Source organism: Humulus lupulus, chromosome 7 (genome assembly GCF_963169125.1).
Source record: "Humulus lupulus chromosome 7, drHumLupu1.1, whole genome shotgun sequence".
Taxonomy (NCBI): Eukaryota; Viridiplantae; Streptophyta; class Magnoliopsida; order Rosales; family Cannabaceae; genus Humulus; species Humulus lupulus.
The window spans coordinates 30637129-30653133 of NC_084799.1; the positions used below are offsets into that span (position 1 = coordinate 30637129).

The 16005-nt window shown below is 34.7% G+C and overlaps 4 protein-coding genes across 4 annotated transcripts; 3 read left to right on the forward strand and 1 right to left on the reverse strand.

Annotated features, from left to right (window-relative positions):
* The first annotated feature begins 6685 nt into the window (after window positions 1-6685).
* On the forward strand, window positions 6686-9366 carry LOC133791082 (pentatricopeptide repeat-containing protein At1g07590, mitochondrial). The gene is made up of 2 exons (XM_062228972.1): window positions 6686-7558; window positions 7974-9366. Exons 1-2 carry the CDS (start codon window positions 7226-7228, stop codon window positions 9222-9224), a joined length of 1584 nt encoding a protein of 527 aa, XP_062084956.1. The 5' UTR covers window positions 6686-7225; the 3' UTR covers window positions 9225-9366.
* A 646-nt stretch (window positions 9367-10012) lies between these two features.
* LOC133791083 (outer envelope pore protein 16, chloroplastic) lies at window positions 10013-11985 on the reverse strand. The gene is made up of 6 exons (XM_062228973.1): window positions 11706-11985; window positions 11558-11609; window positions 11282-11313; window positions 10855-10888; window positions 10627-10694; window positions 10013-10310 (listed from the first exon to the last, which is right to left on the reverse strand). The coding sequence occupies exons 1-6, from the start codon at window positions 11817-11819 to the stop codon at window positions 10170-10172; spliced, it is 441 nt and encodes a 146-aa protein (XP_062084957.1). The 5' UTR covers window positions 11820-11985; the 3' UTR covers window positions 10013-10169.
* A 202-nt stretch (window positions 11986-12187) lies between these two features.
* LOC133791084 (mitochondrial import inner membrane translocase subunit Tim9-like) lies at window positions 12188-13662 on the forward strand. Its single transcript, XM_062228975.1, has 2 exons — window positions 12188-12373; window positions 13328-13662. Exons 1-2 carry the CDS (start codon window positions 12276-12278, stop codon window positions 13512-13514), a joined length of 285 nt encoding a protein of 94 aa, XP_062084959.1. The 5' UTR covers window positions 12188-12275; the 3' UTR covers window positions 13515-13662.
* A 952-nt stretch (window positions 13663-14614) lies between these two features.
* On the forward strand, window positions 14615-15151 carry LOC133791553 (RING-H2 finger protein ATL57). The gene has a single exon (XM_062229475.1). It carries the CDS (start codon window positions 14615-14617, stop codon window positions 15149-15151), a length of 537 nt encoding a protein of 178 aa, XP_062085459.1.
* The last annotated feature ends 854 nt before the right edge of the window (window positions 15152-16005 follow it).

Below are 16005 nucleotides of genomic sequence, written 5' to 3' on the forward strand. Positions count from 1 at the left end.
TTGAATGTGTAAATGTGGACATGGATTGATTATTGAATGCTTAGCAAAGCTTGCTCACTTGTGCATGGCACAGACTAATTAGTCAGAATTGGCAAATGTGTCAGTATCAACTGTGAAATTGGGACTTATTAGTCAAGTTCGGCAGTGATACTGGGCACTGTTCACATACTGCTGACTCATAAGTCAGGAACGACTTTAGCGTGTTCAACGCAAGTCAATAAAGATTAGATCTAATAGACATATGCATTAAATGACTCAGAAGAGTGTTAATTCCGGACCGACCTCAAGTTCAATGAAAACTAAAAGCGCTTGTGTGACTTACCCATCAGTCACTCATCTGTTTAAGCTAGTGACTTACCCAGCAGTCACTCATCTATTTAAGCTAGTGACTTACCCAGCAGTCACTCATCTGTTTAAGCTAGTGACTACCAATCAGTCACTCATTTGTTTAAGCTAGTGACTTACCCAGCAGTCACTCATCTGTTTAAGTTAGTGACTTGCTTGTCAGTCACTCAGTATGGTTTACCAGAACCTCAAGTGTTGAATCACTCATTTGATTAAGAGCTATAAGCTCTTTCATGGTTATTGTAACCTCAAGTGATATGCACTCATCTGTTCAGAGCTATAAGCTTTGTGTGATTATAATAATAATCATTTGTTAATATTTATATGCATTACTGTGTTTTCTTGCTGGGCTTTGGTTCATGGGTGCTATGTGGTGCAGGTAAAGGGAAAGAAAAGCTCACACAACCTTGAGTGGAGAGCTTAGGTGGTGATGTGTACATATGCGGCTGCTTGACCACCACAGCCAAGGAGTTCTCAGAGGAACTAGGGGGTTTACCCTATTTTTGCCGCTTAGGTCGGCGAGTGGTAAATTTAAACAGTAATGACCATTTTGAGTTGTAAATAACTTGTAAATGTTTTTTTATGGGCCCATGAACAATTTTATGTTTTAAATAAAATATAGCATTTCCTTTTGATTGGTTTTCCACCTTAACATGTTAATAACATGTAGAATCACGTTTTTAACCAAAGGACTCGGGTAGCGAGTTAAATTCACGGTTCATTGTTCACAGTAACTGTCCTGGGGTAACCAGGGCGTTACAACAGAAGCCTAAAAGCCCCTACTGTGGGTGTCAGGAAATGACGTCATGCACGAGCAGGAGGTTGGAGGGCAAATGTTGCACCCCAAAATAAGTGTGGATTCAATCATTCAGCTAGGGGTACAGCTGTTAGATAAACACATGGAAAAATCATGCGAGTAGAACATCTAACTAACGTTGATGTGAGAAGCTCGAGTTATGACTTAGCAGTGCAACATGCAGATAATCTCCAGAGCGACTCTCAGGACAATAATCCAGTTCGAGACATGTAATGACCAAATTGCCTTCAGGATGCTATGAACTTAATCCAAACTAAAGTTCATTCACTCTTCGATCCCAAATAATCCAAACCAATCCCAAAAAATTTATTCAATTTTAATTAAATAATGACAAAAATGATATTTTATAATTTGAGTAGGAATGAGAATGACAATCCCTCGAACCTCATGAGATTGCCAATCCTATTCTTTAATCCCAAATAAACCTATTCCTTATTCTCATTTTTTAATCTCATAAGTAAACATACCATAAAATGCAACCAAACAAATTAATGGAATGAGAATTGATTCATTTACATTTTATTTCCCCCAACTAAACATCGCCTTATATTAGCAATAACGATGTATTTTATTAATAGTACAAAATACTTCTTTGAGCTTATTTTATTATTTTAAAATATTTTTTAATTTAAAAAATAATTAATTTCTTTAAAAGTTTTAAAAATATTTATGTTTTATATAAATAAAATATTTATTATGATTTTAAAAATGTTATAAAATATAACAAAGGGAGTGTATTAGGTCTTATTAACATTTTACTGAATGTATAATAATTAGTGTTTGTCACAACCCTACGAACAAGTTCTTTTTAGAGGAAAATCATCTCATACTTGACTTGGCAATTATTGGTAGCATATTTCCATCTATATCATATTAAGAATTTGTAACCATGAATTATATCATAGTAAGCCAAGTAAAAAAAAAAAAAAGACAGCAAAATTAGAAGGCAACGTTCATAAATTTTTGTTTAAAACTGAAACCATTATAAAATGCATTTAAAACAAGAAATTCTCTGGAGCAATTGTACTATACTTTATCAATGTTTTTGAAATAATGATCAAATTTTGGATAATTTTTGAGTGATGATTATATTCTCCTCTCTAAAATAAGGTTTTGGATAAGGTCATAATCCAACACTTTTTGCAAAAATATACAAGGTCTCTATCCGACTTTTAATTGTGAGCTTCTGAAAAGAAAAATAATAATCCCACTTTATTTTAAAGAGTTAAAACAACTTATTAATAAATTTTATATGTTTTTATTTATTTATAATTTTAGATTTTATTATTAAATTGAAAAGTTTCACATATCAAAATTTTCGAAATAGTGACCAAATGATATTGTATTGTAAAAAAAATTAATTAGGAGCATATGTGAAAGTTTGTTATTTTTGTTCTATCGTTGATCAGAGATTTCTCTATGAACAATACAAATCAGAGTTTGAAGAAGGGAAAGGAGAAGGAGTCCTCGACCCGCAACGGATAGAGGAGGATTTATTCAATCACATAGTTTGGGCTCCTAGAATATGGCGCCCTTGGGGCTTTCGATACAATCAAATAGAAAACCCCAATGAATTGAGATTTCCCTATTGGGCCAGGTCATTTCGGTATTTTAAATTTTGTTAATTTTTTTAGAAGACTAAATTTTGTTAATTAGGAGCATGTTTTTTTTTTTTCATTTTATTTATGTTAAATTTTGTTAATTAATTTTGTAAATTATTTATAAAAAAAGTTAAATATATCAATATATTTTAGTAAAAATTATATTGTGATACATTTTTTAATTTTAATTTAAAAAATAACGTGTTAAAATTTATTATAAAAAATAATATTTTTATACTGTTTTTTTAGAAACTTTGAAAACCCTTTCACTCTTCAAGTAAGTTGTCATATTCCGGCCACTATACTTCTACACGCACTGAACGGGAGGGAAGACACTGTGCTGACAATCTCACGATCCAAATCTTGCCGCCATCGATTTGATGCCAGAGAAGACTACACGCGTCGATCAAAGTCGCTAGAGGTGCGACTTTGACTGCATTTTCTGGCCAACTCCGACCACCCCGAGTCTTGAGGGTGGTACCATTGGAACTAGCTCTTCGAGAGGAACATAATCCATCCATTCACTTCGGCTATATGTTAGCTGTTTTCCAGCAAGTTTGTGAGTATTTTGCGACTTTAGAAGCTTTTTTCGACCACATCGCTGGTTGTGTTGGGCTCAAGAGTGGTACCATCGCGACCTACCCTTGAAGGTGATCATTTTGGTTTATGACAGACATGAGTTTCTTGACGTTGTCGAAGAAGATGATGAGATGTGCTAGTTTTTGTGATATGTTTGAAAAGTAACATTTAAGTTTCTTTTTTAGTTTTGTTTGTAAAAAAACGGAAAGATTTTTTGATAATCGTAATAAGTAATTTCTTTTTTAGCTATGTAGTTGCTTTTTAATTTGATCAAACAAAAATTAATAATAAAATGTATTTATTATTATAATTCGAAAGTAATTTTTAAATTTCTTTTTTGTTTTATTAATAAAAAAAATACTATTATTCTCATATAAATTACAATAGTGACTAAAAGTGAATTAAAACTTTGAGCTGTATAGTATATTAAAAGTAAATTTTAATAATAAACTATATAGTAATTTGTTATATTTTATTGTAATTTATTAGTTTTTAAAAAATTAGTAATCGACAACGTAAAAGTATCTTAATAATAATACATCATAATATAACCTAAAAATGATTAATCGATATCTTAAGATAAAAAAATTTCAACACATAAGTTGTAACGACCCAAATTTGCTAATAAGGCTTAAGGGCCTTGATTAGCGTGCCTGGAGGGCATAATGGGAAGTATGCGTGAATTTAATGATTAAGACGCATGATTATGATTTTAAGCATGTCATATGACTATTTGAGTATCTGAGATGCATGATTATGTGTATTATGGTATGTGATAATTCTAGCCCGTTGAGGGCATGCGTGTGATAATTATGTGATGTGATTTGTACCACGGGGTGTGGTGATATTAATGCGATGCACGTGCCGAGACGGTCCTAGAGAGCTAGATAACTCAAAAGTCACAACGGGATTTTATACTCGGCTCGGGAGGAGCCTAGGGGTATTTTGGGGATTTTGTAATTTAGTTCTTGTGAGATATTGGTAACCGGTGGTTTGGTAACTTGTGTAGCTGTTAGTAACCATAGAGAGTAACAAGATTGGTTAAAGGAAGTGGTAGAATTGTAAGGAAGTAGGAATGACAAAAAGGGCCTTGAGGTTTAGTTGGAATGGGAAATAGATGGAAGGGTAAAGTGGTCATTAGGCAAGGAATTGGATTACTTCAGCTGAAGGAAATGGGGGTCACGTATAACACTTAGTGGGGAATTGATTTATGCTGAAATGTGAGGAAAAGATAGAAGAAAAGAGAAGAAGAGGAAAGCTGAAGTTGGGAGACCTAGGAGGGGAGCTTTGATGGTTCTGGGCAACTAAATTGAGCATAAATCAAGGTTACTCAGAGGTAAGGGTTTGTCTATAATTTGTGTAAGTTTCAAGTCTGATTTTTGGTTGATAAGTGTGAATTGAAACATATTGGTGGCTGGTTTTGTATGAACTCAGAATTGGGTAATCAAAGGGGAATGAGGTTTAAAGCTAGAGGTTGGACTCACCACTCAAGGTAAGGTTTCTGTGTGACTATTAGGCTTGTTTCTATTAAGGTTTAGGGAGTTTGGAGTGTGGTTTGTGTTTGAGTTCAAGTTGTTCTTAATTTTCTGGTTTGAGTTGCTAAGTGTGAAATTCAAGAGTGAATTTTAGGATTGAAGGTGTGAGTGAGCTTGGGCATGATGTTTTTGGGTTGTTGTGAGGTTTATTAAGGGTTTAGAGTTGGTTTTGGGACTTAGGATGAAGTTTGGGGTGATTTGGAGAGGTTGGAGCTCGGGAAAATGCGAAGGAAAAACCCAGAATTCTGGGCTGCGAAGGCGTGCCGCGGCACGGGTTTTGTGTGCCGCGGCTTGGAGTCTCTGACTGTTGGGTGCCGCGGCACAAGAAAGTGGTGCCGCGGCACAAGGCTAACTTCAGGGTGTCACTTTTGGCAATTTTTGGGCCTTTGCTCCGGGGGTTCGGGGGATGTCTCCGGGGTATTGTTTTAAGGTCTTGGGGATTCCGAGAGTGTGGGATTGGCTCCGGGAAGTAGTTTTGGATTGGTTAGTAATAAAGAATGTTTTGTTTGTGTTGTGACTAGGTCTTTGGTGAGGCTCGGGATAGAGGACCGTGCTCGCGGCTTTGGGGCATCGGAAGCTCGGGATACAGGTAAGAAAGCTGCACCTGGGTATGTGGTTAGGCCGGGACTAAGTGTTCCCTATGTTTGAATGCATTGTTATGTAAATGTGATTAGCCATGTGGTCACGATGGGACTAAGAGTTCCCAATATTTGTATATCATGTCGTGAGATGGTGTTATTACGCCATGGGACATGCGATTACTGGCCTAAGGGTGCCGGAATCATTATTTGCGCACTGGGGCGCGGCTCAGCCACTGGGAGCTGAGGCATCTTATTTATCACTGAGCTCGGTTAAGCTGGCCGGAGTCAGTGAGTATTACACTGGGGGCGGCCCTATTGAGCCGAAGACAGTGTGTTAAATAGAGGGTGCGACTAAGGGCGCCAACCCTGAATGTTATTTGATGGATATGACAATCTATTAGTTATGAACGTGAATATTGTGCTATGAATATAGTTGATTGACTATCTGGATGACAATTGTTATCACTACGTGGATAGGTGTTATGAACTGATGAATTTTTGATTATGCACTGTGGAATATTTGATTATCGATGTTAATCTTGCTATGTTATTATGCTTTCTTACTGGGCCCTGGCTCACGGGTGCTACGTGGTGCAGGTAAAGGCAAGGGTAGGCTGAATCAGCCATGAGTTGGAGAGCTCTGGGGGCGAGGTGTACATTGTCAGCTGCTCGGCCGCCACGGTCGACAAATTGGGCAGGACGGAAACCTAAAATGTATATTTTTCCATTAGAGTGGCTTGAACTATTTGTAACTTCTAGAATTTGTTGTAACTAAGACATCTAAACTCTGTTTCGAGTCTCCATGTACTAAATCGTCATTTTTAATGAAAATAGCCTGTTTGTAACCAAAATCTTTTTATTCCTACTCTGATAATGGTAAAGAGCTTACACTTTGTCTGAATGACTTGATTAGCAAGTCTTGCACTATTTTAAACACACAGTGTAACTGTCTTGGTTATCCAGGGCGTTACATAAGTTTTAGAGGTAACTAAAATGTATATATAATAATATGCTCTAAAAATAAACTTTTTAAGAAAAAATAACTAATTAGTAACTTATTGACATTTTAAGTAATATAAATGTTACTTTTTAAAACATAGAAAAAAAAAAGGCGGCGCATGATATTTTTATAAATAAAATTTTATTAGCGAGAGTTTTGTAATTATTTTATGTTACATTTATTATAAACATATAAAATATATGAAGTTGTATACATACAATATTTATTTTTGTCTCATGTTTATTTTTGTATTGTATATCTTAGCGCCGAATTCTCTTTCTTGGGCACGACTGCACGGGAGAGACTGAGAGAGAAAGCTCAGCAAAGGGCTGCCGGCGGTGGGTGATCACGTGCCCTTACATTGATCTACAAACGAAGATCAGCGCAGCCACCAGCCGCCACCGCCTCTCTCGTTTCCATTTACCTTCTTTTGTTATTTTTCTTCTTGTTTGACTAACTTCTTCTATCTCGAGGTTTCTCTCTACACAGCCATGTCTGGCTGCACCCTGCAAACTCCATGGTAGTGAGTCTAGGAACCTTCAATATCATTCTGTCAGTTTCTTTCTCTTCACCCATGGCCAACGAAATGGCTACAACGTTCCAGCTCCTCTTCTTCTTTTCCTGCTTATTTTTGCCACTGCTGTTGTGTAACGTTTTATCAAATTTTAGTACAATTTATTATTTGAATGGAAAAAATTCTTACTTTGACTGTCTAAAGCAAACCTTTTGATTTGTTTTGACGACCCATTTCCACAATTTGAAGAAGCATGCAAACAATATCACTTATGTTACAACGTAGACTCACTCAGTCAATACGTCGAACAGTTCTCGCCCCATATTCACCTGCCAGTAAACTCTCTTGTAGTTTCGCTTTCCTCTGCAGCCAAACGCCTAGCAATCTTCCAGATGAAACTTTAGATTCGAAACAGGAAGAAACCAGGCCCTGCTTATCTTATAGAATTGAGAAACTGCCTGGAGGCGAAGGTGTTCTGTCTGCTTTTCAGAGCTGGATGAGAGATGGCAATCCTGTTCACAGGGGTGACGTTTTTCACACCATTAACCGTCTCAGAAAGCTCAAAATGAACAAACGCGCTCTTGAGGTAAGATTCTCAATCTTCTGTTTTTCCTAAGTAGTGGAAATATGTTATCTCGTCAAGATAATCTCTCTTGCTAAATACTTTTTTTAATATGCATTGCACAACTTTGATTGTTACATTATCAAATGCTGGAATCAGCACTTTCAATTCAATTTCTTAAATTGTTGGAACTATTTGTACTTCTCTTACATGATTATCATTCTTAAAAGTTTGTATAATGCTGAAGTGTTTAGTTATCGAAGTGACGAAGTAGCAATTGTTTTTTGGAATTGTGAATTTCCTTTGTGCATTATGTATGCATTCCCTCAGATGGGCTAGTTTGCATTCTTACTACTCTTATCTACGCCCCTTCAGAGTATTTAGGGGAAATCAGTAGTAGGAATTTATGTATTTAAAGGTGAGCTATGTCTTTTGACAGGTAATGGAGTGGGTGATCAGGGAAAGGCCGTACAGGCTAAAGGAATTGGATTACTCGTTTCTGTTGGAATTCACAATTAAGATTCATGGGATTTCACAAGGTGAAAAGCTCTTTTCTTGCCTTCCTGCAGAGTTTCAAAATGAGCTCCTTTATACCAATTTAGTAATCGCATGCTTGGACAAAGGTGCAGTAACACTTTCACTAGCATATATGAAAAAAATGAGGGAATTGAATCATCCCATGTCACACTTGGTTTTCAACCGCCTCATAATCCTCCATTCCTCTCCCAGGCGTAGAAAGTTCATCCCGAAAATTCTGTCTCAAATGAAAGCTGATAAAGTGCCCCGACATGTCTCCACATATAACATTCTTATGAAAATAGAGGCCAGTGAGCACAATATTGAAGGGCTAATGAAAGTGTTTAGTGACATGAAGCGAGCAAATGTTGAACCAAATGAAATATCTTACTGCATTGTCGCTACCGCGCATGCTGTTGCAAGGTTGTATACTGTTGCAGAAGTCTATGTTGAAGCTGTAGAGAAATCAATGACAGGTAATAACTGGTCAACATTAGACGTTCTTATAATGCTGTATAGCTTTTTATGGAAGGAAAAGGAACTAGAGAGAACTTGGCAAGCTGTGCAAGATTTACCTTATGTTCGGTCTAAAAGTTATGTGCTGGCAATTGAAGCTTTCGGTAGAGTTGGCAAGCTTGATCGAGCTGAGGAACTTTGGCTCGAGATGAAGTCAAGAAAAGGGCTGAATACTACTGAGCAGTTCAATTCTATATTATCCGTGTATTGCAGGCATGGACTTATTAAAAAAGCTTCAGGAATTTACAGGGAAATTGGAAAACGCGAGTGCAAACCAAATGCAATAACTTATAGGCATCTTACTTTGGGTTGCTTGAAAGTGAGCTTGGTGGATGAAGCTGTGAAGACTCTTGAGATGGGGATGGATTTGACGACAAGCAACGTGGTGAGGAATTCAACCCCATGGTTGGAGACAACTCTATTAATAATTGAGAGTTTTGCAGACAAGGGTGATGTTGGGAATGCTGAGAAGTTATTTGAAGAATTGATAAAAGCTAAGTATAGCAGGCATACTTTTGTGTACAACACTCTAATTAAGGCTTATGTGAAGGCTAAAATTTATAGTCCAGATTTTTTGAAACGGATGATTTTGGGAGGAGCTAGGCCAGATGCTGAGACATATAGCCTAGTGAAACTTGCTGAGCAGTATCGAAACTGAGTTTAGTTTTTTTGAAATGACCTTAAAGAGCTTGTATTCATTTTCATTCTTCTTTTATGTACAAAAATATTTGTGTTGTTGCATACGGAAGAGAGGATTGAATAAACTTAACGAATAATATAATTACATCTTTGCCTGATAATCATATAACCAAGGACTAAAATAACGATGTATCGAAAAGATTCTATTGTTTTATAAATATATATATAAAAAAATATTCCTGTATATATAAATATATTTTGTGTAAAAATTATATCTGTCAAAATTTCTCTAAAATATCCAGAAAAGTCGACGCATATAAAGAAAAGATATCCTTTCAACCAAAATGTCGAATTGTTTTTATTTAAAAAAAAATCTCAAATATCGACATCTTTACTATAACGGTTGGAATCAATTAAAAATCTCAGAAATAATAGATAAATAACTCCTTTTTAAAGATATTTTTTATTATATAAATTAAATTACTAATTCATAAATTATCTATAAGAATGTATTGATTGTTTTTGTATTTTTCAAGTTTTTTTTAAAGAATTTTCTGTGTTTAGGCAAATATACGTGATATCAAGATTTTCTTGAAATTTCCGTTTGATATTTTTATAAAATCTAAGTAGAGATAATTCTATCAGTACTGATATTTTCAACCTTGCATTTGACATTCTTTTCTTCGTTTCTGTTCTTTCACTTGCGCTCTGGTTTGGTTTCAATTGTTTACCTTGGTGGATAAAATCTTCACTCTAGGAATCATATATAAGCATCTGAATAGAGATTTTCATACCATAAAATAGCTCTTTGCAGGGAATAACTTGTAGATATCAAATTGGGTCAGATACGACAATGTTTACATTCAATATCCACAATTCAACACACTACTTATTTGCTGCAACCTGGAAAATTAAACAGAATAACAACATTGCTCTTCAGAATCTAAACAAAGACTTCCAAGCTTCAGGTGAGATAGTTAATAAATTCTGAAGCAGTTGCTATAGCACCTCCTGTTATGGCATTGATAAAAATTTTGTCCTTGTCTTGATTGTTGGCTAAGGATGCTACAGCTCCTGTTAGTGCCCCTGCCATCATGGCATTCTTCTGCAATATCCAGAGGAGAAAAACACTGATGAGGACGATATTTTATAGCCGAAAATTGAAATTAAACTCCTGGATGACATAATCTGAAAGTTTGTTCTTATCTCGTTCTTATCTCTTATCTAAGCCTTTGTCATGACTTATCATTAGCAATGATTTAGATATAAGTAGAATTATGAACTGAAGAGTTTGCAGCCAAGTAAAGAGACTACTTCTCTTATCCAGCAAAAGATAATAAGAGTGGAAGATACATAGTTTCAGAACAATAAGAATGAATTTTGACAAAGGTAAGAAAATAGCTATCCATAAAGATAAGTACCCAGTCTCTAGTGCCACGGACTCTCTCAATACCATAATCCATTCCCACATAAACTCCAGCAACAGTTCCTGTGAGTATGGTGAAAGAAAATGTTAATCAACTTCTTTAATAGTTCAAAACAGTATAATTCAAAGCATTCACAATCACACACCCTTGAATTAGTAGAGTCTCAAATATAATCTTTAACGGAAACTATAATTAGTTGTGTAATAAAACAATTTTACTTACCCCAATATGCACCTTCTTTACACATTTTCTTCAACTGCAACCACAGTACTAGTATTATTAATTGAAGAAGAGAATATTGTACAAGTATGTTTGACCAATAAAACTATTTGTCAACTGACATACAAATATACTTTAAAAGTTAACATGTTTTAAATAATTGATCTGTTCTTTAAGTAAAAACTATTCGGCATTATTGAAAGTCCTCACTCGAATCTAGACAAGCCGTTATTGATTTGGAAGAAAAAGATAGAAAAGCAACAAACTTAAATGGTTGAAAACATGCTATCTCACAAATCATATCCCAAAAATGCTTTTTTTGGCAACTAGATTTGAAAATAAATAAAAATCCTAGGAGAACCCATATATAGAAAGTTATATTTATGACCAGGATAATGTTCATAAAAATTAAAAAAAAAAAAATACTTACAGTGTGCTCAACATTGCCACTAGAAATACTCCCTGCACAAAAGCTCGAATTGTTATCAGTAATTCCAAAATCAAAAAAGAAAAAAAAATCTGTAGAGATAAAATAATTAACATACTAGGCCACTGGCGATGGGAGCTTCGAACCCAAAAAATATCAGTTCTTTTTCTTAATTATTATTACAAAGATTGTAATTTTGCTCACATTTTATCATGAAAATCATCAAAATTGAAAAAAAGTAAGACAATAAAAACTGAAAAAGATAGCATAGAAATATACCTTTCTTGACGATGTGGAAAACATCCTCAGCTAAAGCTCTCGTAGCTGCAATCTAAAGCACAACACAAAAAACACCAATCAAACCCAAACATCAAATAATCAAAAAGCATTATTCTCAAAAACTAAAATCAAAACGACATATACATACAGCTCCGATCTTCAAAAATCCATCAACAGTGTGATTAAGGAAAGGGTGTCCCATGTCGATGGAAACAGACACATCAGGGCCCGAAAGAGAACCGGAAAACCTACTGTTTGGCATCTTCTTAAGCTCTGGTGACAATGGCTTGGCTGACAAATGTTTCTGTAATGGTGGTGTATGGCTTAGCTTTTGCTTCAGCTCTTCTCTTCTATTCCTTTCTTTACCAATCTAAAAGCCCTTAAATAAAAATCAGTGGGACTCAACTGTACTTTGCTGCTTACTGAAAAGTTGCCGACGAAAACGCCAAACTCTTGAATATGACACCTTGGTTGCATGTGACTCGACGTGGGCCCACCGCTACAGTTTAGTATTGGGCCTAATGGGCTCAACTGGGCTGGAATGAACTGGGCTCACTTTTGGATCTGGTCTCCAGCCTTTCTAGGGTTTTAACTTTTTAGCCCTTGTTATATAAGTGTAAAGCTTTGGGGTTTTGGAGTTGAATTCTTGAATCGGTGAGAAGGCGAGAAAGGCTTGAGCGAAAAAAGAGAAGAGAAGGCGAGAAAGAAATCATCGACCATGGACAAGAGTATGCTCGGAGGAGATATGCCTCAGCTTTCTGAGGAAGATAATGTCAGGATGTCCACCATGATTGACCAGCTCCAAATCCGTGATAGGTCAGATTTTGATGAATTTATTGATTTTAACTTACGATTTCCTTTTATTTTTGTTCGGTGGGTTTTGAATTTGTATATGCTGAATTCGTTTGCCATTTTATGATGTTTTTATTTTCTAGAATGATGGATTTTTCGTTTGATTTATTAAAATAAATCAAAAGTTACAACCTAAGTGTAATTGTTGAAGGTTTGAGTTAGAAATGCAATTTTTGTCGATTGAATCTTTGGTGTTTGATATAATTCTGCACTGAGTTGAACGCACAACTCAGTCTGCCAGTTAAGTTATAGATACTATCAAGATAGGTATCTTAGGAAGTGGAAGTCGAAGGAATTAATTTTTTTTTTTTTGAAATTGGGGCATTGGATTCGAACTTGTGAGTACCAGGCCATGCCCATGACCACGAAAGGAACATAATTTGTTTGTGGGGACTTTTTATTTTTAGCTTTTTAATGTTCATCTATTTGACTTGAATGTATGGCTTTACTTATAATTCGGTATGAAGGGTTGTATGATTCTTCTGGGATGGCTCTCTATATGTGAGTCAATAGGACTGTTCTTTTGAAAACCAGACCAAAATGTATGTGATGATGGTTACTGAGATTGCAGTAATCGAGTAGTTATAAGTGGGATTTAGATCGATGTTGAAGCCTGCTTTATGTGTGCGAATTTTCAAATAGTTACTTGGAGAGTAAATCATAGTGGGTAACGGCATCTCGTGTAGTTTCTTAAATCTTTAATGTTGTCAGTTTAATGTGAAACATCGAATGAAAAAAAAAATGCCGAGTTTGTGTTGCATTTAGAACCTTGTTAGTTGTTATAGTTTTAGATTTCTGTATAATGATCACTTCACAATTTTATCATTTTAAAGAAAGAGAATAGCCCTTATTTAACTAGTTCGAAACACAAATACCTGGTGTAAATCTTCTGATGATGTCACTCGCCTTACTTTACAGTTTGAGGATGTACAATTCACTTGTTGAGAGATGTTTTACTGACTGCGTGGACACCTTCAAGCACAAGTCCCTGCAGAAGCAAGAGGAAAGCTGTGTCCGGCGATGTGCAGAGAAGTTTCTTAAGCATTCGATGCGTGTTGGCATGAGATTTGCAGAGCTGAACCAAGGTGCAGCCACACAAGATTAAACAAGTTAATCTTAATAAATTTGGAGGAACCAATTTTATTTTGTTCTTAATTGCTTCCATGATTTGATTGTGTGTATCTGTATAACAAACTCCATACCATTTTTGATGCCTTGCTAGAGGCGAAATAACATGCATGTTTTAATTTGTAGATACATGGCAGTTGCTTTTTGCATTACGTTCTTCAAATTTTAATCAATTTTTATACCTCATGTATCTATATACTGACGTAAAATATTTAATTTGCTTCAAGTTTTTTTTTTTTTTTTTGGGAAAGGAGCATCAAGTTTTCGTAACACTACAAATGTCCTTTTTTTTTTTTGGAAATCGACTACATGTCTCACGTAGACGTATAACTGTAATCTCAATTTGATGATTTTCCAAAGTTTTCCCCCATTTGTTACTCCATTTGAAACGGGAAAGCATCTGCATTTCGGAACCTAGCATGAATCAAGGACAACATTTTCTCTATTATTTCACTGAGAAAACTTTCAAAAAAAAAACCAATGTCTTGAAAAAACGACATTTATTTTTACAAAAACTAGTAGTTTATGAAAAATGACAATATTACATAAACGACAACTTTCACGAAAAACGATAACATATATTAAAAACGACGATATTAACAAAAACGACTTTTTTTACGAAAAACGACAATTTTTTTAAAACAACCCCTTTCGTGAAAAGCGACATTTTTCATGACAACGACATATTCTTGAAAAACGACAACTTTTAAAAACGATAGGTTTCATAAAAAACGATAATTTTCCATAAACGACAACGTTTTCTAAAACCTTTAAAACGACATTTTTCTTAAAAACGACAGAATTTATAACAATTAGCAATTTTCTTAAAAACTATGAAGAGCATTTAAAAGAAAATACCCTCAGTAGCCGGTGAGTAGTTAGTATACCAATCATAGGAGAACAGCATATTTATTTTTTAAATAGTGAAATAATACATATTTGTCAATTTAAAAAAAATAATAATACAAATTTAATTACACGTAAGCACACATATATATAGCTATAGATGATACACCAGTAGTCATAACATATATTAACACACACGACAAAAAAAGTAGGCCATAGATGAATCAATCGATGGAGTCTCCCTCTCCTTCGCCGGTTCCGCCTCCCAATGCGTCGTTAGATTCCGAAAACGGCATCCGTATACTGCTCGTCCGGTGGTTTCCACTGGCCCTTCTCGTCGCAGTAGTCTTGCTGGTGTTTGCCGATGACAGCGATAGAACTAGTAGGCGCTCTAATAATAGGAGGAGGAGCAGGAGGACAAGTAATATTCACCTTCCGCCGTCAGGGGCGGTGGCCCCTTTCCCGCCTCCGGCGAAAGAGAAAGACAATGTGGTTTCGATTACTTGCATGTATAGAGTTGAGAAATCAGAGTCGCCAATAACTGGTGGGGATAATAATGATAGTATTAATAACGACGATGGTGGCTTCGACTGCGCTATTTGCTTAGAGGATTTCAATTATGGCGATGAGTGTAAGATGTTTGTACACTGTAACCATGGCTTTCATAAAGTTTGCATTGATAAGTGGCTCTCTCGTGATAAACATTGTCCGCTTTGTCGTGGTTTCATTAGAACTACTGGCCGTGACACAAATCTTGATCTGGTTTAATTAATTAATTAGATTAGATTAGTGTTAGTATTCTTATGTATATGACTCAATTTGACTATTTCGTTTCTTAATCTTTTAATGGTTTTTTTTTTTAATCTCTTTCTTTTTTTTTTGGATTTTTTTATTCTGCTAAATATATTCACTGGATAATGCTGTCAAGGAGGTGGTTCTTAATGCTGCGACTTCCACGCCGTAACCCTAAAATAAGGATTATAGGTTTCTTTGATTGAAAAGAAAAATCTTGTAGTTATCTTTCTGAGGTTATCTGTTTATTTATATAATTACTTGTATAAATTTAAACTTTGCTGACACTTGATTAAAAAAAAAAAGTGAATAGTTTGTAAATAGATATTTATATATGGAATCTTACTCTTAGTACTCAAAAGGATATTAACATTTTTTTTAAATAAAATATTCCACATAATATAATTTTGCATGTGTTTCAAATCGTTTTAAAATCAGTAATGATTTAAATTAGATCAGAATTCAAATTTGAAGCAATTAATATCCGATAATACTTATATGGTTTTATAAAATTTTAATTTAATATAATTTAAAAATATATTATTATATAGAAATTATAATGATGTATTTTTAAAATTTTAGTTATTTTATATATTATTTGCCAATAAAATAAGTAAGAAAACAACAAAAATATTCTTCTTTCATATTTAAAATCTTGTTTCATTTAAGATCTCACATATTTAAATATTTCAATATTATGAAGTAATTTTCAAATCTTAACTTCATATCAACCTCTCTGTTATTAATCACTCAAAATCAATTACTTTCATAACAACAGAATGAACCAAAACAGTGTTATATATGTTGTTAGTATGTGTTAGATAGTTGTA